Below are 26,442 nucleotides of genomic sequence, written 5' to 3'. Positions count from 1 at the left end.
TAAAAATAGCTTGAATAAAAACAGGGTGTATATATAACAGAGCAGACATATAATCAACACATCCACCAAAACAATTAATTTACAAAAAGCTCAGCCACAAGTAATACAGATCTTTGTAAAATATGCTAAGAATGTTCAAATCTAAAAGCCATATTTCATTCTGTTATGTAATCTCAGATATCCTCTAAGAAAATGGTCTAAGGGAAAACAGTTGTTTCTATGTGAGTTAACTCATGCATGTTTAAACTACTGTTTTTTTTGGGGGGGGGAAAAAGAAGAAGAACAACAAATCAGTATATGCCTTTTCAGTCTCCTTAAGTCTGCCTAGCTAGCAAAACCAACTCAAATAATAGTAAAGTACAACTACTTTCCTGCCTGGGCAAGAAGATTCTCATCATCCTCGCCATTATACACTGCGCAGAAGCATGCATTACTAAGGAAAGCTTTTCAAGTTAGTTTCAGGAAGATGTATATATTTGAAGTTCCAGTAACTCAAGATATATCTGAAAATTGCTATTTAAAGGTTTTGAACTCATTTTTTCCCCAACAAAATGTGACAAGGATGGTAGAGCTTGCATTTGTTTATGTTGGTTTTTAGGTTTCAGGATTCAATGCCAACCAAGAGTTTTCTGACTACTTACCCACTCTTCTTCATCATACTCAGAATGATGGGGTATAGAGTCCTGTCTTTTAATCTGAGAAGGATGATCCTGATGCTTTAGGTCATCACTCTCTTCTGCACTGCTTCTAGGCACAGCTGGTTTCTTGAGGACACAGCCGGGTCGGGCTGTGTATAGTGCTAAAAGGGCACTTCTGACCAGCTGATCCTTAAACGCGTGCACAAATAACTCTGTCTAGAGAAAAAACACACACATACACTGAATGCAAGGTTAGGTCAAAGAATGTAATAGAACAGCAAAGCTATTACAACACTGAATTACCCTTAGAGGCAGGGATGTTTGTGTTTCAGGTCAGCCTAAGGGGCAGAAAAAGAAGTAAACCAGCAAACAGTAAGGAACAATTCAAGACTTTTTGGGACATCACCGCATTCTACAATCCCATTGTTGTACAGATTAACACAAAAGAACTGTACCTGTCAGAGATCATCACCTTTTCACACAATCCTCTTTTATTTGAGCTCTAAATTGTGCCTGCAGAGACAAGCCTCTATAAGGACCAGTTCCAAGAGCACCCAACCACTGCTTAATCATATCCAAGTGTTAGAAAAAAAACATCATTAACAAATAGAAGAATCTCCTTGAACAAAAACACTCCACACTACACTGACAAAACTGAAGTATCTGCAAAAGCAGTGTTCCATGTGTAAGCTCTGGTACTTGTAGGTACCAACCTGTACCTACAATTTCCACCTTTAATTCATTTATTTTTTAAGAATGAAACCCTTGAAATAATTTTTCCAGGCTCTCCGAGGATGTTACTCAACTGACCATCACTATCATTTTTAAGTTCTTGTTGACTGTGACAGATGGAAGATCACCTTATTTCTAAAAACCTCCCATCTCCCTGCATTATTTACTTCTACCATAAGAAGAAAAGCAAAAATGTTTATGTCCCTGCTTTCTGCATATGGTCTTTAGCACCTCCAGCCTCTGTTTCTAAATAACTGCATGAACTTCTCCACTGATATTTTCAGTCATTCTCAAGTTACAGTCAAGTCACAATATGAAGCGTGATACTGCAAACAAATGAATTCAGGGATGAGAATATAAATTAGCATTTTATTAGTTCCACTGTATCTCAGCAAAAGGCTTTTGGAGCCCCCATACGAAAAAGATTAGAAAAAAAGATTAAAAATTAACTGAGGACTGTAGATCATGTTTGTAACAGTATGCCAGTGCTCCATAATTAGACTTGCTTCAATGAGCATAGGAAATCCTGACTTCCCAAGGTATACATCCCTATCCTCAGTATAAGGAAGGCATGCAGGAAAGCATGAAATAGACCTTATCCTTACAAGCCACTAGATGTGCTGTGTCAACTTTTTCTAACCTGGTAGAAGATTGTTCTTTCTGACTCTTTATTTTATTTGGGGCTATTATATCCTTCAAGGATATACCTTTCAAAGAGCTCTGGTTCTCCATACTTGCTCTTGTCACCCATGTGCCATGCACACCCGTCACACACAACATGGGGCCCTATCTCTGCTGGCCGGTTCACTTCATCAGCCGACAAGAACAGCTGAGCTGCAGAGGACGAGGCACAAGCACATGTCCCTTTTCACCACATGGCAGCAACCACTAGCAAAGCAGCACAGACAGATAGCCAGGGAGAGTCACAGTTTTGGTTATTTCACAGAAATGCTCATCAGGGTTCATCTGTCAGAGACAGGTGAGCATACACCCCATCAATACACCACAGCCCACCCACACTGCTCTAGCTCCTCTCCCTGGTCAGACGCCTTGGCTCACAGGTTGATGAAACACTTTCTCATTCCTTTCATACCATAATAACACCCACCAAGTTCTAAGTATCAGCCTCTAGCTTCCTGGAAATCTTTCTCCCAGTTTCTGCACTCCTTCCCTCTGTTCTTAGCTTTTTGCTAGCACTTGCTTCACTTTTATAAGCCTCCACTCATGCTCAACTTATTTCTTTCCATGGTTTCTTCCCTCCATACCACCCACCTCAAAAGCTGACATTTAGACCGCAATGCTCCAAAGAATCGTGGTTTTCCTTTAAGACCCAGCTGCTGAGGTTGGGAACCTGCATAAGAAGTGTCTGCTCTTTACAGGTTTAATAATGTTTTGGGGAAAAAAAAGAAACAAAACTATTTTGATCCTTAATGGCTGCAAAGAGAAAGCCTGAGAATTTCCTACATATAAAACTCACAAGGCTCAATAAAACAACGTACGAATATCTAAGCTAAGTCATCATTATTATTATTATTTTAATTAAGACTTCTTTTGGACCTGATTTGAGATTCTTTAGTGATTGGGCTTGAGAAACGCTGCTTAGCTCTGGCAATTTTATCAGACCCATTCTGCCACCTTCTTACTAACTTAGTGCCCGATAGAAAGGGTACTTAGAGACAGTTTTCTTATTTGTAGCCCTTCAGAACTGTCTCACTGCAGTCCTGAGCTGCACTGCAAGACTATTTCAGTTTTCTACATTTCCAGGTTCTACATGATACATGCTCAGAAAACAGTCTTTGGGTAATATTGCCACCAAACCCTATCAAAATTTCCTATAAAGGCGAGACAAATTTTGACTTGCACAGCTGTCTTGTCTCTTGTGGTAACAGTAGAGCTTCTCTTCAAAGCTGCTCTGCAATTCCTATTAAAATAGCACAAACTATTTATCTGTCCTTACAAATGGCAATACCATGGTTTTGCTGAGGTTTGAGGTACCTCTCTTCCCCCTCAAGATTTGCTTGAGATCATATCTGGTCTCCACATGAGGAATGGTAAATCCAAAAAAAAAAGCTTTGAGTTTTAAAAGTATTGGACAACTTAAAGTCAGAAAAGTCCACTATGACTGAGATGTATATTAAGTAACTATCTGAAAAGTTTATTGAATTTAATTTCAATGTAAATATGTTATAGGGAAAATGTATTTTTAAAAAAAGCAAGTTGGCATGGAAGTGAATCACCGTTTTTTCACAGAGAGACTAAAATTCTTCTGTAATTAAATTCCATTCAAGGATTCCATTGGTTTAACAACAATCTACATTTAACTACAGTTTCTTACAGCTAAATTTGCAGAACATCACTATTTATAAAATCTTATAGAAGGCACAAAACAAGTATATACAAAGAAATGCAAACTTTGCAAGTTCTTTTGGATACTTGACTAAAGAGTATTTCTGCAAATAAAGATAGGCATAACTGGAAAATGAATTTATCAAGCCTTCTGCAAGCTGCAAACGCTGATATACTTGTCGACAGCTAAAGGCTTCTTTAATCAATTAGCAGAAAATGTTGATAAAAGATTAGTCTCAGGAAAACTGTACAGTAAATTGCAAATCATATACAGAGAAGTAAAACCATGCTTAATATGAGAAAATAAGCTCAATATAAGAAAATAAGCAGCAGTGGAATTATTTAATTTTCACTTCCAACATGTGCGGCCACCAGTCCCTCCATTTGCAACAAAAATCCCTAACTGTAATTCACATTTTTCATAGCTCAGTTTTATTTACTACTACCTACTATTTTAGAAAGAATCATTCTCCATATGAATTTTAATATCATCTTAAGGTTAAAAAAAAATATGCCTTTAAATGAACTCAAGAAATTTAATCACCAGCCAAACTGTTTTTCCCAATTTCTTCAAACATCTGTTTAATTTCTCAATGTGTATCAAGTTAAGTCACAGAACATTTCTTTCTTACAGGTAAAAGGTACACAAAAGGTCAAGAGCGACAGCATCTGATGTGCCTCAAAAACACAGGTAGGCATCACGTAATTCTAACCGGAAAAGTATGCCAAGCTATCTTAATTATCAGGGACACTCTTCTAAGCCCCGGCCTCTCATACTTTACCAGGTGATATAGATGGATAAGTTATCTTCCAATATTGAGATATTGCTTTGTGTTAACCATACGGGATCTAGTTGTAGCACCAAGTGGGTTTGGTCAATGGGAGTTTTTGAAGCTTAGCCTTGTGCTTCCCTGAAGTCGTTCCTTGGTCTTTCCTTTCCTCCCCAGCTCTCATTCCTTCTTTATAAGCAGCTGTCCTTCTATACCAGCCTCCTCAGGAATAATCCCAACCCCTTTTTCACTTGTCCTCTTCTCAGACTAAACATGGGAATATACCTGCACATACATTTTTCTTTGAACTAACTCCTAATAGAGCAGCTGTATTTTTTCTATGACCAGCTAAAAAAGTTCTCCTTCAGTACTACATGGAGAGGTCGGCTACAATTGCCACAAAATGAAACTATATTCCTCTCTTTTGTTTCCAGGCTGAATTCTACTTTCCTATGTATCCCTTACATTTGCAGCTACTCGACTGTTTCTAAAGTTACTGTGGATTTACACATCTTTAACCGAAAGCAACATTTGTCTCCCCCTGTGGCTCCAGCGTAATGCCTTCACAGTATGTGACTGAGCTCAGTATTGAGATTTGAAACTCTCACATTGAATGATGTACTGCTGGGATAATAGTGCTCAACAGACCATAGGGGTTGCAACTTCCAATAGCTGAAGATATATTGAAATGATTACTGATAGTGTATTAAGTCATATTGAGATCACGTTACAGAAGGTATGGCCCATGAAGCGATGGGAAACTTTTTAAACCCCTCTGGCTATAGCTATAGTGCTTAATATTTTCACAGGATAACATATGCTTAAAAGTACTTCACAGACTTCAGCTAATCTCCAAAATCACTCTGAGAGACAGGTGGAAAAATATTATCTTCCTTAATTTAGAGCTAAAGAAACTAAGATGAGGAGGTGCCTACAGCTACAAAAGGAAATAATAGAAGAAAGAGGATTAAAATTTGAGACCTCCTGGTTCCAACTTATCCTTCCAAACTGCATCACCATTTCTGGTCATGCTATTATTCTAAACCTTAAGCACTGGCTTGAGCTACCTCCCATAGGCAGTAGTTTGAAGTATCACAGAAAGAGAAATAATAGTTTATCCTACCACATATCCTCCAATTTACTTACAATAACCTATTTTTGAAAAACCTCAGTATGTGGCCACTAGAGGATAACAAAGACATATGAAATTAAGTTAATTATACTTTCAAATAAAGACAACCCTTATAAATTTCATTAATTTTCTACATGGAAAGCCTACAGAAATGCAAAAAAAAAAGATTATTATTTTTCTGATGACAACATTTTGAAGCTTATTTTAACAGAGCTTATATAACATTTCTTAATGCTATGAAAAGCAACTTATGCAGGAAAAAAAAAAAAAAACAGCAGCTAGAGACTGCTGGTTATTCCATTTCCCATTGCAGTGAAGATTTGAATCTTACTTTTTCTGAAAGCATCTTTAAAGAGTTCTTCAAGCTGTCTGGAGAATGCTGGCTTGCAGAATTAAGCAGCAGGTCTGCATGGCTTGATATGAGAGGTTGTAGATGATTGATGTTGCTGAGAACTTCTTTTGCCTTGGCTGTGTTTTCAGGTGAATAGTAAATACACTGGTATCCAGTACTGTAACAACACAGGAAGAGACAATGTCAGAATGATTTCTGCTATTACTAACCATGCTTAATGTGCTAAAAATATTAACGTTAATGTTGTAAGAATGACAGATACCCAAACTTGACTGATATGATAGAAATGCTCCTTCCTTTAAGGGTAAAAACAAGTCCTTATCCGAACATTAGAGAATAATGGACTGCCCACCACCAAACATCCAGATAATACTGTTCAACCTAATTTTGACTAAAATAAACAAAAATCTATTTTCCTTATTTTTTTTTTTTTGAATGTGATTCTGGAGAAAAGAAAGGTTTGACCAGGTCAGATAATAATCACAAAGAACAAAAGGCTCCTTTACTTTTCCATCTCAATTCCCCTTTCATATTAATAACTACGTTATTTCCAATAAAGTTATTTCTAAGAAAAGCCATGTGTCTAGTTTAGCAATGCATCTAGTTTGCAAGAAGAGACAGAGAAATGTGGTATCAAAGGGAAATATGAAGTTAATTACTACAAAAATACGCAAGCACATACTGCTAATTTTAACTGTTTACAAACTACTGCACTTTATTTGCATGATTTGTTTTCCTTCTGAAAACTTACCCCTCTTCCCCAACACTAATTATACAATATCCTTTTATACCATTATTCCAAAATATGATTTTTAAGCACTGTGCAGTCTTTCCAGTATTTTGCTGTACCATACATGTTCCCACTTAGAACTCCTGCACACAATTCTTCCTTTTATAAAGCCCTGCTGCAGTCCTTCAGAGAAACCAAAGTGTTTTGCAGATTCAGACTAACTTGTAACATTAACACAGGAAGGAAAAAAAAGAGGGCAGCATACAAAACGTGGGTGCCCAGTCTATTTTACTCCGCTGTACCCTGTGCACAGCATGAAGTTTATGCATGTTTTCAACAGCTTTCACTTGATTAACCACTCAATGGAGAGCTCAAGGAACAGGTATGACATGACCTAATGTCTTCTGGGATAAAAAACGGTTACCAGGCAGTTCCAAAAGCCTGTACATGAAATGCCCAGTTGGCTTCCTCATGTAATTATTAATACGTATTTAGTTGTCACCAAGCAGCTCCTAGAACATCAACAACGACAGAGCATTGCACACACTCCCCAGCTGCTCCTGTATGCATATCCTCTTTCCCCTTGTGTCTTTCCTTCATTCATCCTTGCCTCTCTTCTGCCCTTCTCCCTCCCAGCTTTATATCTTAACTTGAAGATCAAGACCTGAATTTTGACACTCAGGCAGTTCTTTGAACTTCAATGATAGTTGCTTTTCATTTTAGTCTTTTTTTTTTTTCAGATCTTTTCACTCCCATTTCCTCTTTATTATCTCTTCCAGTTCCCACTCATTAGCTTTCTACAAATAAGAAATTAAATTTAATTGGATGCAAGACATACACACATTCAGAAGTCCAAATGAAGTCACTCTCACAAAATCTAAAAGGCTTAAATCTTTTTGCAAATAAGAATAAGTTGAAGCAGTCTTAAAGTTAAGCATCTTGCTTAGGTACTTGGCAGAGTTACTGTCCCAAGTCACACGATATCCCATCCTAATTTTCTTTCACTAATGCCTCAATTTTAGATATAATTCTTTGTAGAAGTGGTCAGGATGAATGACATCTGAGTCAGTGAGGCATTGCCATGCTGTCAACCACACCAAAATTACGACATCTCCAATTCAGAGCCCACTAAATGAGGTACTGGCTACTAAGTGCAGAGGGCAGAATTCTGAATATTTCAACAGAACGAATTGTTGAAACCATCTCTCCTAATGAATTGTGAAAAAAAATAAAAAATAAAATCTTGCCCCTCTAAGAAATGAGGAAATGGTCACAGCTCTGCCTTTGAGGTGGCAACACTGTCAGTCAAATTAGATCCATTGCTTCATCTACTGCAACTCTCAAGCTGACAGACTCAGTAGAGAGGGCACAGACAAAGATTAACAGTCTATGTTAATTGTAGCAAAGACAGTCTTAACACTGAATAATCTCTAATTCCCCTTCAGTCTTCTTCCTCCCTTTATCAAACAGCCTTTTTGCAGGCTGAATTTGGCTAACACTTGTTATCAAGCTCACCATGCACATACTCCATTCTGGGATTCCCCTCAGCCCTTAATTCCCAGATCTTTTTCACTATCTCCCAACTCTAAGCTTCAGTGAATATTGCAGCAGAAAAGCTACAGACAATGCTATAAGACAGACAGAGACGCTAACCCTGTGGGTAGTTCTCATTCTATTAAAGTCAGTCATAGCTTTTAAATAAAAGAAATTGTGAAGAGAGAATTACTCTTTCTTTAGAAGGAGATTTCCTATCAAGCCTCATGATTTAGCTAATTTTAACCTTTCCCTCAAACCCCAGAAAACACAAAAACAACCCCAAAATTCAGTTTCTTCAGTACAAGTCCAAAGGAAGTGAGCTATTGTTTTTCAGATACAACATGCCTGGGGGGATATCTGGCGTTTTATAATTCATGTGTCCCAACACTTTTGCATCTAAGCTTAGTCTGAAATTTTCTGTGGCTTACCATTCATGAAAAGGCATTTATGCTTCCAATTCACTGAAATGAGCCTCCTTATAAATAAGTACTATTAGAACTTGCTGCTACATATAGTTAACGTACATCAGTAATACTCATCAGTAATACCGCTTTAAAGAAGCTGCTGCTCATAGAAGATGCACAGAATACAGAGAAACTTTCTACAGGTGTTCTGATGTAGAAACTAGATGAAAGGAATAACAGGTAAGAAGAAAACTTCTGCATTCGGTAAAAGACAAAATGGGTAGGCCCAGTGCAGGAAATCAGCAACACTATGAAAAACTACCCTTGATAAATAGAATATATTATTGATTATGTATCTCTTGAATGTCTTCTGGGTTAAGTTTCAGAAGTTTCACTTCGCATAGAAAATGACTTTTGCATCTTGGCACCATCATTACCAACATCCACGTGAGTGTCAGTAGTCATTTAGGCTTTAGAACTGCTTTAATAACAATATTATGTAATTGGATAAAGACTATATTGACTAAATCTGCAATTTTAACTTTAAGTTAACAAAGTTTTTGCCTGAGAATAAATACTGCAATATGCTAAACATCTAATTTTTTAATGACACTCAGAGTAACTCTACTCCTGCTGTTAACTAAGTCATTTGTGTGGCTGAGTTAAATTGTCACCATCTGGGACTGGGTTAAAATCTTTTTAACAATGAACATTTGACCTTAGATTTTTCACAGTAAAAACTGCAGACATCAATATCCAGAATACAGTTAAGGAACAAAAAAAAAACAAAACCCCCCTCCCAGGTAATCTTGAGCTTATGTATGCTAGTGAAACTACCAGCACAGTGGCTTGTTTTTAAAGGATCTCTTGTAACCTGTATGAAGTGGAAAGTTTTGATCAAAACTCAACTGATCACATAAAAAACAGGACAATTCACCGTATCAGGAAATAAAAGCAAGCTATGTGATCAGGGCTGAGATTTGGAAAATAGGAGAGATCAGATTTTTCAATGGATTTTTGTAATTTCTCTAAGATTCCCTTGAAATTTGTTTTGAATACTAAGGAAAATGATGATATTTTACTGGTTCTATCTAATTCGTCTTTACTTATTAAGTCTGAATCCTCATCTTGAAGTGATGATCAAGGTTGTATGCATAGAGCTTCTGTTGATGTTCTTCTGTTGCCTCCCAATTCAAATTCTATCTGACTCTTGGAGAAACACTACACCAATATCTTCAACTGGCAATGGGACATGAGTTGTATTGAAAACAAAAGTCAAGATGCACTACATTGACCTAGTTAGAACGGATACCATAGTGGCAAAGAGTCTTCCTAGGAAGACTCAGTCCAGGAAGTTTGAATGCCTATGGAAAGCCTTCTGTAGTTGTTCAAACTAATATTTGGGTATCTTCACATTGGTAGAAAGATGCAAGTAACCTTTAACATAGAAGAGAAGCTCATCCAGGGTAACTGAGCAAGGTTCTTAGCAGAAGACAAAAACTTTCATGCCTTACCACAAAACTGAGGGTAAATGACACCTTTCAGTTTAACCATTTCCTGGCAGCCTGATGTACATTACACCAGGAAAACAGCGTATACCCCCACATTGTTTAAAAAGTAGAAGTGCTGCCCTCCTCTTTCATTACACAGAGAAAGACTGGCAAAGTCATGGAACGACTTCTCATCACTCCTGCAGCCCACATAGAAGAAATAAATAGTGTCTTGCTCTCCAAAGGACAATCCTTTCTAATCTTTGTATGTGAAGCACCTCTAAACCCCTTCTTCCTTTTCTTTGCCAGTCCTGGTAACCTTTCTTTCAGGCTTGTTTAAAGAAAAGCTTCAGGCAATTTTGTCTAGAGAGCCTAGCGGCTGAAAAATACTGTGATGAGATTTTTATATCAATGAATAGCACACAAACTGTGGCAGTTTCTCAGTAAAACTTCCAACAACCATAAACATTGATTTTCTGGTGTGTCAAAAAACATTCATTTCCATGAAGTCTGTCTCTTTCTCATATATTTATATATAATTATGGACATGCATGCACACATGAAAAGAGAGAAAGTGAGCAAAGGACGTCTCTGTGAAAAGTACTGCGCCTAACAGTCTGTGATCTCCCTGCAGAACTAAGGTTCCAATTAGATCAAACACAAATCATTATTGTTTCAACATGTCTATGCTTTCCTGTGAAACAGTACCATTTCAGATTTCTCACACAATAGGAATGGGTGAAGGTTGTGAAAATCAGGTGTAGGAACCCTGAAGATCTCACTTTTAATAAAACCTCTGTTAATAACTATGCTAATGAAGAAGCATACCTCACACCTTGACCAAAGATCTAGGCCTTATTAAACAAAAACGGGGCCTTTCAGAGAATTCATACTCAAATCAAATAATGATGGTACCCCCAACAAACAAACAAACAAAAAAATCAACCTTCCACTACTCTTAGCTTTAAGTTTGCTCTAATTTAAAGCGGGATTCCTTTTCAAGAACCTGCTTTTTAAAGAACCTGCTAGAAATTGTATAAAAAAAAATAGTGAATCACAAAAGCTAGTGCAGCTTCTGGGACACCTCTGTTTTTCCTGATGACTAGTACTTGAGCGTTAAAATGTTTATAATTACAAAGTTTAAGAAAATAAAACTATTAGAGTAACTTGAAAGTGACTTATGAACACTTAAAACAGTGAGGCATAATATGGGTATAACTCACAGAATGCCTGCCTGCACAACTAAACTCTACAAATAAAGATTTGCTGTGCCATCTAGATTGATGAGAAGATGAGCCCTTTCATTTCCTGGATGGAGAAGTAATCTATACTGGCAGGCCAAGAGAAGACTAAATCTGAACAACTTTCTCTTTTAGATACAAATAAGGAAGAACATAAGTAATAAGAACCAATATCGTATCATGAGAGAAAAAAAAAAAAAAAGAAAAAAACAGAATACATGTATTTCATACACAGATAATTAATTGCATTACACTGCAATGGTTTGACATACTTCAGTCAGCACATTTCAGTTATTTAAATGGTGCCATGCCTAAACAATTAAGAAAAGCATCTTTTCTCTTACTTATGAAGTTCTTGTGAAGTTCACTGCTAGCTACTACAGGGACAAGCACAACACAGTCATACCTTACAGACATGCTTGATGTTTGTAGTGCTGAGGCAGTTTATTTGCCACTTTTCTGCAGATAAAGAACTGTAAAGATTATAAATGGGTTGTAAAGCAGTGTGCCTCACTTCAGATCATATACATGTATGGCTAAGTTAACCATATATGGCTAACTTTTTCCATCTCTTACTCAAGACCATGTTTTTCAATTGATTTTTATTTTTTAGTATTACTTGCTTGGGAATAAGCAAAAGAAAGTTATATAAAAATACTGCGTTTTTAATAAATATTTTTTAAAACTTCCCCTCTTTGGTCTCCACAAACATCTACATTCCATGTAATGGAAAACATGCCACACATCTTCAAACAGATACACTTATTACACATTCCTCTGATAAACTCCAATGAAACATATGTTTCATTGTGGTTTTGGTTTGGCAACTGCAAATGCAATTACATCTTGCAAAGTGAGATATAACCTTGCTAACAGTTAACACTTCCTCTTGTCTGTTAATTCCACAAGCACAGGTTTGAGCAAGGAATATTTTGTGATATGCTGACACTGTCGAATATTTCAGCAAACTGTTCTACTAATCAGCCTGAAGGTCAAATGCATGCAAGACATTCTGTCATATGCATCAACAATGATGTCTTGAAAGCTACCGGGACTGGATTGAGAAATAATCTCTTCCCACATCTTTCTCCAGGTCTTTAGCTCAGTTAGCCTGGAGGAAACGGCAGCTAAATCTGCATTTTTTTTTTCCTGCTCATTTCATATTCTGACTGATATCTCAAGGTGTCATTTCTTCCTTCAACCAAAGCTTCAGAAAAGCTGCTGCAGTTGTAAAACAGAAAATTTAAATTGTAAAAGCTGCCCTCAGAAATGCCAAGTGTCCTCAAAGCATCCTCATGCAGTTAAATAAACAGGTGCATACAAAATAAAGTTATCATTGCCATAGTGAAAGAAATTTCTCCATTGTAAGAATGAGAACAGCCTTTTCAAGTATCTATTTAAAGCACTTCCACTCCTGAATTTTCAAGTAACTGAGATCATATTCAGAGCATGCTTTCTCCTATCTTTTGACCCACCCAAGTTCTTCCAACTCAAGACAAAAAAAAAAAAAAAAAAAGTGTGGAGTTTCCTTGGAGCTCTTCTCAGCAACAGAAGGGAAGATGACTTCTGGAGGTTCCCTTCTTTCTGCTTCGTGGAATTCATACACTGAGCAATCTTGAAGGAGTGGCAAGTGATTCACTAAAAACTGCAGTCCCCTATTGTCAGCGCTCAAATTTAAGTTTATTATCCTGACTCCAGTTTTTTTGTTTTTCCTAGGAATAGTCTGAAAGGATAGCAACATAGTGACTCTTGCTAGTCCTAGAGACAGACTTCCACTCTTCCAGGTGAAGAGAGAAACAAAGAAAACTGGACTGCCAGAATATGGTCCAGTTTGATGTCCTCGAAAGTCACTAATCTAGAGGTGCTTCTGAGAGATGCAGAAATATCTCAGAAGCAGGGCAAATATACGAGGATGTGTAGGCACTCTGAAATAGGTATGAAATACTTTAATAAAACCTGCTCCTGATCACAATCCTCTATGAACTCAGAGGGCTGTATAGTTTAGGTCAGTGAAATCAAGATGAATGAATATAAATAAGGAGAGGCTGTGCTGCAATGAGTATCCATTGCCATCCTAGCCTTTTGACACTTAACACTGCACAGGACCCAAAGGTCTAGCCAACGTTCTTCTCCCCTGTTACAGGCGACTATGAAACAAGGGCATTGGCTATTCATTCCTAAGAGATGCTGCAGGTCTTTTCAAGAAAGACCTCAATAAAGACTATGACTCTTTGCTACGAGGCATTTTCCCTTTTTTTCCTCCAATTAACATAAATCACAGATAATTATTTCAAGTTTACCTCGCAGCTATCCTCCAGTTTGGGAAATCATATTCTGTCAGTGTGGATAAGTTCCAAGACAATGCAAGTGAGAGACAGCTCATTTTCTGAAAGCTGAATATTTTGAGGGCTAGAACTGCAGAATTCTTCATGTTACTTAGAACTTAAATTTCTTTTAATAAAAGATAATAAAGAGTGTGTCCTTATCCACCTTATTAAAATACTTGAAAAAGTACTTAAATATGATGTTTGTATTTAACGCATCAGATGAACACAGCTTTGGAGATTATTTTGAAACACTGACAACAGATACTTTATGAAATGTCTTTAGACATTTTCTTCTTAAGGAAGCAGGAAATTTATAGGCCTCCTGTTCATGGTAATAAGGCTGCCTGCACCAGTCTGCGGGCAGGAGATTAGGTACCTACTGTCAACACGAAGTCCATCCACAGGTCTCTAATGATAAACAGTACTTATATTTCATTGGCAAGTTTTTTCACCAGAAGTGGCCACAGAATAAGGTTTTTATGCCCACGCAGTGCAAAACAGTAAAATGAAATTAAAAAACACAGTTTTCATTACAGTTTTCAAAGCAAATGCATCTGCTGTTGTTTTTGTTTTTTTTAAACACTAATGTCAACTTGTAGTCAAATTTGCTTCTAGCCAAATTTGAAGTAGTTAACAGTAGATTTTTATAATGTATCATCTTTTCATTCCTTATGATATGGTATCCATTAAATATTTTGGAATGCCAAATACGAATCGAATGAAATTAATTTTCTATGAAGAACTGTGATGATTTAGATTAGCATACACATGTACCTCCTCTCAAATGCTGTACCATTAATTGCACAGTGTGGCACAGGTTGTCCAAGTGCAGAGCAGTCACAACATAGTCACAACTACGGGTACGCTGACAGCTTGTCAGGCCGGAAAGATTTTTTTGCAGACGTGCCCAGGACTGTCAAAAATGAAAATGCTACTGGAAACCATTGTGTTTTTTTATTGAAAAGTTGTCTATAGCTGATTCCTACTTGGTCGCAATCATTACAGAAGAGATTACTCATTCTGAGGAGCATGTTTTCAAGTATAGGTACTCCTCAGGCTTCCTGAAATATGGGAAGAAAATTTCACAATTGTGTGTTTGCGTCCAAAATAAATCTTGTAATGCCAAGTAAATTGTGCTTCAATTTTGCCATCTAGCAAAACAGGAAAAATAAAGAAGTTACTTTATGAATGAGTCATTGTCCAGTCGTACTAGATTTTCATCTTCCATGCATCCAGCAGGGGGAAACTGTTCTGTAACTCAATGAGGTCCTACTACTACAATGCAGCTTTAATGATCTTTTCCTAGCTATTACAGAAATACTTACTTTCGCCTTTCTGCTTCAAATTTACTCAGCAGTTTTCGGAGACCACCATTCTTAAATCCCTGGAAATGTGCTGCTGGGGCTCCCACGGTGATTACATCATACAAAGCATCTGAAACAGGAAGAGACAAGCACAGAGATTTGTATGCCCAAAACATAGCAATACTATAGCAATGCTACTCTACAAGACATTAGGAGAACAAGTCTGCATTATTTCCAAGGAATAATTGAGAACCTGTCTCAAGAAGGCCCAGCAGCTAGTTAATATTTTTACACTTGCACACCTCAGAAAGTTTACCTGATTCATTACTACATCTATTATGTGCCACAATGTAGAAAAATACTCTAGCTCTGAGGTTTACAAAGCTGTGAAGTAAATTGGTCCTTTGTGTATTTCTCTTTATTACTTCTTTCATTATTTAACTTGAAGTCATACTGAAACGCACAGATTCATGCATTTTGGAGTTAAGAAACCGTCATGATGAAGTAGTCTGACTACCCGAATTACACAAGTTACAGAATTGCAGCTAATGATTACTGCATCAAGCTAATGTCTTCTGGTTGAGTGAGGGCATTTTTTTTTTCTTAGGTTGGTTTAAAGACTTTCGGTGACAATGAATTCTTTGCATTCCCAGAGAAGTTGCTCCTGACTAGTAAAAAATTCCACTTCATATTTAGATTGAATTTGTTTAGTTTCTGCTTTCAGGTATGACTACCTCCTTAATGCTAAGTTGAAGAGCCCTTTTCTATCACATATATTTACTTTGTATATATGATTATAAACACAGAACAATTCTGTTATTTTCAGCTGAAAGGTTACCAAAATGGGAAATAAACTATGCTATTGAAGTTCTTGCTGACATGACAAACTGTTGTTACTCTGTGCATAATGACATGCATGATGGATATTTTCTATGGATGTCTGCTTATGGAACTGGAGATTGAACGTCTTTTTAAAAACAGCCTCTCATTTTGTGCTTGTGATTGTCAGTACAGAAACAGAGAGTTACATCCAAAATCACAATCGCTTTGTCAAAAGTTTACGTTAGCATGTGCAGAATTTCCATCTGCATTAAGCAGTACCTATGTTGTACTCACTTGAAGTATAAAAATACAGGTCAGACTGAGGCATTTTTAAGACGTTCTTCTAAAGGAAACAGGATTTTTTTAATTGAGAGAGAGAGTTGTTTTATTCATCAAGGAAGCTTTCCATGTAAATTAAAATCTCATCCTCTCCTAAAATAGAACTTTTATTGCATTCTGATGATAAATATCCCTAGAAGCAAGAACACTGTACAAATGATTCACAGCTAATGAACCACATTTTACTTCCAGAGCTGAATCTCAAAGCATATTTGCTCAAATTGATTTGAACTCTAATGAAATGGTGGCTCTTCAATTCCCACTTGAGGAGAAGCAACATAATTTCATTAGCCTCATGTGAGCCTCAAGATTCGTAAACAGCCCATTCTTTCAGGTCTTCAGTAAGTTTTATCCATAACGCATAACCTTTGGCTACTAGACCTCCAGTGCTGACAATAGTTCTACTGCTTAAAGCAACATCAGTTTGGAACTAAAATAAGAGCGAAACTCATCAGGTTAACTGGACAGTGGCATTCAGATATGTTTCCGGATAACTCATAAAGCTATAGAAAAACGTATACAAGACTAAATCCTGCTGCTTTTGCTGACTTTGTCTTAAAAATAGTGGTGCTGTTTACAGCTACCCCAGGGGATTTGCCCAGAAGGCAGCTTTCATTCAGCCTGGGGCCTTCCCTGCACGAAGAGCAACTGTTTCAGATCCAAACACACCCAGACCAGCTGAGCACCTCTTGCATGGAAGAGAACAAGAAGAGTGAGGGCAGCAAAGAAGGAAACAAGTGTGACCCTGGTGATGGGCACAGGGCTGTCTCTCTCTCACCTTCCAGAGCATGCTATACTGGAAAGTGCTGCAAGGCTTGGGAGGAATTCCTTGTGATGTGCTCTGCTTATACATCAATGCAGCTCCTCATGAAGGACAAACAGTGTCAGCATGAGTGTCAGCATGTTCCAGTAAGTCATAACCATTATCCAAGTCAAGAACAGACTATTGCTGACAACACTCAGCAGTGGAGACAAAGCTTAAAATGCAGCTGAGAGTAGTAGGAGCTGTGCCATATTGTCAGCGTGTTCCACAAAAATTAATAATTTATACAAAAGAAAGGGGGAAAAGAAGGGGAGGAGGGAGCCCTCCCTCAAATAAGGGGAAAAAGAGCATCGGAATACAAGAAAACTAGCTTTAAATAAAACATTTCACTCTAATTATTCTGACTCAAAAGATTTATTCACCTCCTACTTACAGAAGTGAAACACCAACACTGGTTATACAGTTGCCAAAAACCAGTCCCTTCACCATTCAGCACTTCCTGCTCAGCACTCCTTCCTCAATAAACCAGGTGCAACATGGTGACAACCACAGCAACACAGTTCCATAATCCTGAGCTTTATCCAGTCCATATAAAGAGTAGAACGATTTTTATGCCAAGCACAGCTCAATCTAGAACTTGAATCAACCTCCTCACCTTCACATGAGGCCATCTTTGTCTTGCACTGGACACAGAAGCAAAATGAAAATCTCTTCATTTTAAACAAGTCTGCTTATTGTATAAACAAGGTCAAAAGCAAAGCTATAGCAACATATAAATTTAACTTCCATAGTATGATTCACAGAGCAAAACGCAACATTTATCAAATTGATAGGGATGAAGTTATTCCATAAAGAAACAGTATTTTTCTCAAAGCAGTTCCTACCAGAAGGTTAGACGCACAAGCATTTTCTATTTCACATCAATACGATACAGTAACCTGCATCTAAGTTCAGTAAAAACAAGCCTGTTACTGGACACGTTGAACAAAGTACATATCCGTATGTACACATACGATAGACATGATTAAGACCTATCTTGCATCCACAAACTGAAGGTATCTGACAGCATAAGGGTCAATGACAACATTGTTGCTCATCAGCTCATTTAATCACAACCCCTATGAATATTTGTAGGCTTTTCTATTTTTCCCATCAGTCTCCCTGTTATGCTCTGGCTGCCCTTTGATATATGACAAGCAAAGCACATGTTGAGAAAGAGCAACTTGACATCAAAGTGCTCAGAATGACAGAATGACCAGCAATTGCTACAATATCAGAATATAAGTATACATCTAATAGAAGATGTAGCCTTTTGGTGCTCATAAAATGAAACTTATTTCAATAAATTAAACAGATGGGACTTTGAGTAATAGATACCGAAATGATTTATCCAACTGAAGACAAGTATATTCATCTTCATAAACTTTTTGTTATAGTTACTGAATGACAGAAGACATTACAGAAAATGATCCCCTCTTTCCAGAAGATGTAAATTCTCTACTTTTAGCACAATCCATGAGATATTTGCATTTTGAGACTAAGCAAATGCTTACGTGACACAGGGCAGCACTGAAAAAGCCAATTTAGACACAAGCAGCACTGGGTTCATTTAGGCTTCCTAGGAAATAGGATATATTAAGTTCAGAAGTCACATTGTCCTTCGTGGAACCGTGCTACTTACATCACCTAGGCTGGTGAGTTCATCCAGGCAAACTCTGGGAGAAAATTTAATGTGCTCTACCATTATCTCTGGTGGCACAGTGAAAAAAAACACCTTAGAAACAAGACAGATAAGATTGGCTTTTACACCACTATTGGCACTATGGATCACAATGAAAAATTCAGTCAATGCCCTAGAAGCACATGAATCTTACTGAACATTGTGCAGTATGTCAGTATGAAACATGACAGTATTAGTTCTGCACTGTTACATGACAACATTTTGAACTATGCATAGGGTTACAAATGTATTTCAATGCACATATATTCTGAATTTGCTTATTTGTTTGAAGTACCATCAAAACAAAAAGAGCACAAACTCCTTGGAACTTATTAGTAAAGAATTCAAAAGAAATTTAGCTAACCACTCCTTAATTTTCCGAGATCTGCAGTCAGTATCCAAAGTTTGCAGCTTCAGAAGACAAGACAGAAATTCCTTGCATAGCTGAAACATGGGACCTGATTTCTTGGTTTTCTTAACTTCTCATCCATTTGAACAGCAACACGTGTGGGTGCAGGTTTCAGAATTTGTAGAGAAAAGTGAAGGAAGGGTTAAGCTGGTCATTTCTTTGTTTACATGATTTACTTGTAATTTTGTTTTCCAAGTTGTAAAGTTGTTTTCTAAGGACAGTACATCCTCAGTTGCTCTAGAATATTTCCAAAGCAATTTCCAAAACAGTAAGTTTGGGGTGTAGAAGCAGGTGCACAAACCTGAGAGAATGAAATCAAACCATGAAGGAAAATGGGCAGGCTCCAGATTAGGGCACAAAACAAAGACAGGAAATGTCCACTTGCAGAGCTTGTAGGGCCCATTAAAAAAAAATCAAGTGAGAAATTTATACTCCTGTAAATGTTTCACTGTTTAAGTTATTAAATACTGAATTTAGAAACGTAATTTTATTAAAAAGAAAAAAGCAATCATCTAGTCATGTAAGGAACTTTCTATATCAAGCCATACTTTAGAAATCTTAGACAATCTAATATCATACAAAATTCAGTGGTTAGCAATTAAAAAAAAAAAAAATGAAACAAATCTCCTTTGTTTTGTTTTTAAGTTGAAGTATTTCCTGTGAAATTATTTCAGTCTCAGCATTATTCCAAACTCATCTGAAGTCTAAATATCACATGCATTTACCAAAAAAATCAACTTACTACTACTACTTTCTGTGCTTTTTTTTTCCTGTAGCATCTTTATGTCCCATCCATGAAATTTAATAACACTGCTGCCAGTATCCTTCAAGTAAGTGAAAAGTTAAAAAAGACCAAGATTCAACTCTCCAAACAGCATAATTTTCAGACCTACTGTTGTTGTAATGTTTCATTTGAAAACTTTATGTCCATCTGATGATGATTCTTGAAACCAGATATGTAAGTTAAGATACTTGCATCTTAAAAAGGGCTAAAATGGGAACTGCCTCTTTCAGCTGTAAGTTTAATTGTATTTCAAAGTATGCTTTTTCATACTCAGAGGATTTCTCTGCAGAATATGCTTTACCTTTCAATCGAGGACTATGCACGTGCATTCTTTGCAAATGGAGATTTATTGGAATGAATTCCAATGTTTTTTCTCCTTTGCTGCAGCTTGATTTGAAGGAAGAACCTGAAAAACAAAAGTTTAAAGAATCATTAACTTAAGCACCCAGCAGATGTTTTGTCTTTTTTTTTTTTTAATGTGAGGACAATACTTGTACGTTAGCAGCCTTCCTTAATTTACTTTTAATGTGTAATTGTATATTAGGAGAAGAATGGTTCACTAACTGAGTCTCAGCATGTATCCATACTGCATGCAACAAAACAGCTTTTAATTCACAGAACAATCTAATTTTTTATTCTAGGTGATAGACGTTTTTTCCCTGCTGTCTGAAGTAGGTCTGCAGCCTGCTGGAAACGTTGCCACAGTTAATGGGTATTATGTTTATTCTGTTCAATAAACACAGGGGTGCAGAGCTATGATGGCACTATATTTTCACTGAATAACCTTTGTTTCTTAAAACAGAAATATGTTGACTGGGCTACACACGTTTCCTAGAAAGTTCAAAGTAAACTGGTTTAAGGAAAGCTGTAAATTATTTTTTTTTCCTACAGAAATCCAGCACCACAAGAAGCACAAAGCTCAAAAAAAAAATCTGGCTATATACTTCAAAAGTATGAGTTTATGAGTAACTCTATTGTATAGGAATATAATCATAGGCATATAGGAATATAACTAAAATCTGACTAATAAAATCATTTTTGGGGAGATATTTGATAGGGCATATATATATGTATGTATATATATTTATATAAAGCAAAAGGGTGTAGATTAAGAAAGAAAGATGATCCTACCTTCTCACTTAGGTAGCATAACTAACTTAGACCATTTTGTTCGTATCCTGTCATTTAGCCATCTGCTAAGTGTTTGGACTAAAATTTCTCTGATTTAGATAGGATTTTCTCCTCTACTCCTACAGTCTCGCTCAAAAGTTTTTTCTTCTTCTTGTGTTATGGGGGGGGAGAAGTTAATTTTTTTTTTTTTTAATTCTTTTTTGATTTGCTCAGTCAAAATTTGCAAGAGGTTCTCTATTGAAAGTGCCATAAAATTCCAAGACAACTGCTTCAGCCTCCCAATGCAAACCATATTGCTGGACAGCACCAATGACCCCCCAGACCAAAGCTACAGAGGTACTACCAAACTTGTACAAAGCCAAGCCAGGTACTTCACCTAAATAGCTGTAGGCCTGTGGAGGCTGCTGTCTAAGGTTAGCAACTTCAAGTAATAATAATTTGAATGGAGAATTAAAGCAAAGGTAATGAGAAAAGCAATTGTTAAGGAATCAATTATATTTACATTTGATAGGAAAACTCAGGTACAGGTTGAAAACAGGAGAAATTCAAGAGGACAAATAGGAATGAGAAAACACGCATCAGGAAAGCACATAATTATGAGCTGTGAACACCAAATTATGAGCAGTGAAAGGAACTTGAACTGTGTCACAAACAAAATGGGAGTAACACAGGTGAGGAGACTGAAATTATGAGGGAAGAAAACAGAATGGGGGCAGACAATTTATGAGAATTCAGCTGAGCCCAGGGTCAAAGTCTGAGGGATGATAACGATCTGTGACAAGGAAACACTGATGGACTAAGAAGAGAGTGAGGTAAGAGAAAATTAAAAGGGACAGGCAAAAAAAAAAAAGAGTAGGAGGGAGAAGAAAAGAGCCTGCATGTCATGGAGTACACTTCTGTCCCGAGCTGAAGTAGAACACACAAAGCACTGCTAAGTCTTGTTACTCCTCTTTTCAGGGAAGACCTGTGAAGCAAGAATCCCTTCCGCTCCAATGTCAGTAACACATGAGAAAAATCCACTGCTATTAGTTACTCTTTTTACCCAGGTATGAGAAATCCATGCAGTGGAATTAAAGATTTCCATCCACATCTGCCAGTATCATCCATGTGATAAAACTCATTTTCAGGGTTGTGGGATGTTTTGTTTGGATGGTTGTTTTTTTCTAAATAACTGTGGTCATTTCACTATGCTGGGCAGCTGAACTCCACCACAACCACTCTCACTCCCACACCTCAAAGGAAAAGGGAAGAAAATGCAATAGAAATGGCTCAAGGGCTAAGATAAGAACAGGGAGATCACTCATCAGTTATTGTAATGGGCAAAACAGATTCAGCATAAAGAGATCAATATAATGTATTGCCTATCACTAGCAGGCTAGCACAGTGAGAAACTAAAAGCTAATTAAAAAACACCTTCTTTCCCTCCTGCACCCTCTTCTCCCTCCTTCCCCTGAACAGAACAGGGGAATGGGGGCTGCGGTCAGTCTCTAACATTTCATCTCCGTCACTCCCTCACAGTCCCTCTCTGCCCCTGCTCCATGTGGGGTCCCTCCCACGGGATGCCGTCCTTCTCGGACTGAGCCTGCGGGGGCTGCCTACAGGCAGCAGCTCTTCAAGAACTGCTCCCACACGGCTCCATCCCACAGGGTCCATCCATCCCCCAGGAGCAAACTGCTCCAGCACGGGTCCCCCACGGGTGGGCGGCAGCTCCCCCCAGACCCCCTGCTCCTGCGTGGGCTCCTCTCCATGGGCTGCAGCTCCGGCCCAGGGCCTGCTCCTGCGGGGGCTCTCCATGGGCTGCAGCCTCCTCCAGGCCACATCCACCTGCTATACTGGGGGCTCCTCCATGGGCTGCAGTGTGGAGATCTGCCCCATGTGGGACCCATGGGCTGCAGGGGGACAGCCTGCTCCACCAGGGGCCTCTCCCTGCACAGGCCGCAGGGGAACTGCTGCTGCCTACACCTGGAGCACCTCCTGCCCTCCTGCTGCACTCACCTGGGGGCTGCAGGGCTGGTTCTCCGCTCTCCCAGCTGCTGTTGCACAGCAGTTGTTTCCCTTTCTTCAACCTGCTCTCCCAGAGGCCCAACCAGCATCATTCCCTGGCTCAGCTCTGGACAGCAGCAGATCCCTTTTGGGGCCATCTGGAGCTGGCTCTGATCTGACATGGGAAAGCTCCACTCACAGAGGTCACCCCTGCTATCAAACTCTTGACACATAAACCCAATACAATAATGTTTTAAGCTGTATTTTAGGCTAAGAAGACCACAATTTCTCTATTAAAATAATTATTATAATTGTTGCAAGATCAAACTCTTCGAAGTTAGAAAATACGAGCTCATAGATGTAATCTTCCTCTGACATTCACCTTAACAGGAAACTCTGAAGTAGATTTGAATTCCGTATCACTTACTAGCTTTTTCCAGTTCATCGAGCACTTAGGGTCTTTGGTGCTTACTTCAGAAGCAGCTATTCAATATTTTGTTACCAACTTTTACTCTAGTATCTAGGTACATGTATACTGCTCAAGCCTTCCACAAAGACAGAATTATTAGTTTCTGCAGTTTCTACTGCATAAGCACTACAGTTTCTAAGGGCTTTACAAATATTTAGAGGATAAGTTTAACTGGATACATTAAATTGTTATAATTTCATCTATTCTAATCACAGAGACTAACTTAAGGTTGAGGCATTTAAGAAGCAGTACGTTAATATGAGACGTGGAGGATCTGATTCTGCCAAATTTGAAATATCATACATGTTACATTTCCGAAGCACGGCTCCCACTGACATGAATTATATACATCAGCAGTGAATACTCCTACAAAACAGACTGTGGGTATTGCCAGACTTCCAGAAAATAAGAACAAACTAATGACTTCTGAAAAGTCTGACTTGCCTAGCGTCACATCAGAACTCTGTGACGGAGGCAGGCATAATATCCAATTCCCCAGAGCAATATTCAGTTGCCCTAACCTCGATCATATCTTTTTCTCTCATTCTACAGCTGGACAAACAACAGAATTCTCATTTTGATCACTGAGAAAAAGAACACCAGGAAAAAAAAAAATCATTTCAGGTCAAAATAAAAACAAGCAAATAACATTCTCAAAGCTCAACTCCCTTTTTTGTCTACTCTACAAAGTTGGACTTGGTGCAGATATGTTCGCTTTATGGTAATTCTCACTTGCTGTAAAATCCAACAAAGAATGAGAAATATTCATAGGGAATATCTTGCCTCCAGTTTTCAAGCAAGGCATATCAAGTGGTTGTGCTCAGGGCGTAAATGCTTGGTGGAAGTTAATCAGCATGCTACAGGACCATAATCCAGAACAAACCAATTTTCAAGTATATAATTTGTAGAAATAAACTAAAATTCAAGTTTTCTAAGATGGATTTGAACCAGAATTAAATTTTTGATTGAATACATTGTAGAGAGGTAAATGAATATACAGTTAATCGAGAAGCAGACAACTCAGAGCCAACAATAAGTGTATATAAAAACATTTTTAAAATTGGGATCAAGCTGCACACTAAAAAGTTAAGCTGAAAATATTCAGTCACATATCCATTATTTTCAAGATTTGCTGAACATTATTCTCCTTCATGCCACATTACTATTTTTTTTTCTATTACAGTACTTCAGACTGAAGAAAATTGTATGATATTATATTATGTTAAAAGAGCAGTAAAGGTTATCTCATGAGCTCAAGGGAAACCTGTACCAAAAGGTATATCTTCTCTACAGTGAGAGGACTAAAGGTTGGACTTAAAAGGTTGGACTAGATAATCTTAGAGGTTTTTTCAAACCTAAATAATTCTATGATTCTGAGATCCAAGATCAAGACAGATGCAAAAATGACTTAATGCTCCCTCTTTCTGGCTGCAAATCTTGTAATCTAATCCCAGGCACATCTTCAACAACAGATTAACTATGTCTCTTACTTAGCTACACCTCCTTTATTCCTACTCCTCTAACACAGAAACATCTGTGACCCCAATTTCCAGGTCCCTAAAAGACTATGACACACTGGAATATCAGATCACTCCTCAAGTCAAGTTTCACTTAATCTGGTCACCTGTCAGGGTTAACACTTTGCCTGCATTATCCTTATTTTTCACCCTTGTACCAGGGGGGAGAAGATATCAAGTTTTCACACAAAATGAAAATTAGGGTTTTGCAAATATATGCATGTATTTCACCAGCACCATAATGCTGGGGTAAAACAGTGTTGTTCAAGAAATGAGATTTAGGTGTGTACCTGAGCATTGACCTCCAAATTAACTCCTCCTCATTTATGTTAAGTCTTTAAGTACAACTATTACTCTTGATAATCTTGGGTTCCATGGTCCACTGCCGTTATCTCAAATCACGGTTAATTTAATATCATTCAATATCACCAGCCATTTTCAAAATCACTTATCACAACACAGTCCCTTGCAGGATTTAAATTTAATAGATTACATTGTCTTTTTTTTTTTTTTTTTTTAAATCTCAAAAAGTCATTTCAATATTTTGCTGAAAGTGTTAATTATTACATTGACTCCTTCACCATCTGTATTTATTTCCTTGCATATGATATTTTATGGAGTGTTTTCAAAATGTAATCAACAAAGCATTTAAAAAAATGTGTATTAGTTACAACACGGAAACATAAGGAGTGTCATACTGGATCAGGCAGTAGTCTGCCAAAATCAGAATTGGAATATTCTGATGATGGTAAACAATCATAAATACAAGAAATTACAGTTGTGCAACCAAAATGCAAATGATTACACAACAGATGAGCTTCCCCCCAGTGATCAACTGCTGCCAAAACGTTTGGTTTCAGTTAGCGGCTGTTTTTTTTTTGTTGTTCATACACTAAAACAGGATTTCTCTTTTCCTGTGACCAAGAAAGAAATCCCAGAGCAACCTGGAATGACAAATGCCATGGTCAATCTTCTATTAGAAGATAATGTATAAAGGACAGAAGTACAGTTTTAGTGATTATTTTGGAAAAGAAATATTTGCGTCTTGCCTACTAAAAGCAGCAGATCCATTATTAGAAAAGTGTTCAATTCTGTATAAGAAGAAATTGCTATGCATTTTAGTTGTATGTTGGACTAAAATCTGGTTGCTTGATTTCTCAGTAAATAAAAAGGGCTTGTTTGTTTTTATAGGACTGTAAAAAGCTAGAAATAGTTAAAGTACCTCAAGTTGTCCCTATTATTTGATAGTTCAAAAGATGTTATCTCTTGCAAGATTGTTATATTTGCAACACAATGCACAAAGCCCTGTTTACCTCTGGCAAGCCTGTGCCTCCATGCACAAAGCTGTGGGAGTAAGGCCCTACTGGGAGCAGCTAGTGGTGAGAATATAGAGTGAAAGAGCATATCCAAGCAATAATGGCAGCAAAGTCACAGAGAACACATATTGAGATGGTGACTGTGAGGACTGGCATTAGAAAACTGACACCAGCAAGAAAGCAGCAA

At 37.6% G+C, this 26,442-nt stretch overlaps 1 protein-coding gene across 3 annotated transcripts in view; it reads right to left on the bottom strand.

Moving 5' to 3' along the window:
* Positions 1-26,442, bottom strand: part of INPP4B (inositol polyphosphate-4-phosphatase type II B) — a 300,152-nt gene that overhangs the window by 70,085 nt on the left and 203,625 nt on the right. For all 3 annotated transcript variants that reach the window (XM_082758698.1, XM_082758699.1, XM_082758700.1), the window contains 4 exons: positions 20,141-20,245; positions 15,024-15,132; positions 5,950-6,127; positions 642-854 (listed from right to left, as the gene is read on the bottom strand). In XM_082758698.1, the coding sequence (XP_082614824.1) occupies positions 642-854; positions 5,950-6,127; positions 15,024-15,132; positions 20,141-20,245 (605 nt within the window). The remainder of the gene's footprint in view (positions 1-641; positions 855-5,949; positions 6,128-15,023; positions 15,133-20,140; positions 20,246-26,442) is intronic.

The sequence above is a fragment of the Aythya marila genome (assembly GCF_965140915.1).
Source record: "Aythya marila genome assembly, chromosome: 4".
In the NCBI taxonomy this organism is placed as follows: domain Eukaryota; kingdom Metazoa; phylum Chordata; class Aves; order Anseriformes; family Anatidae; genus Aythya; species Aythya marila.
Note: the sequence above shows the minus strand (reverse complement) of the source record. Positions and strands in the feature narration are given on the sequence as shown.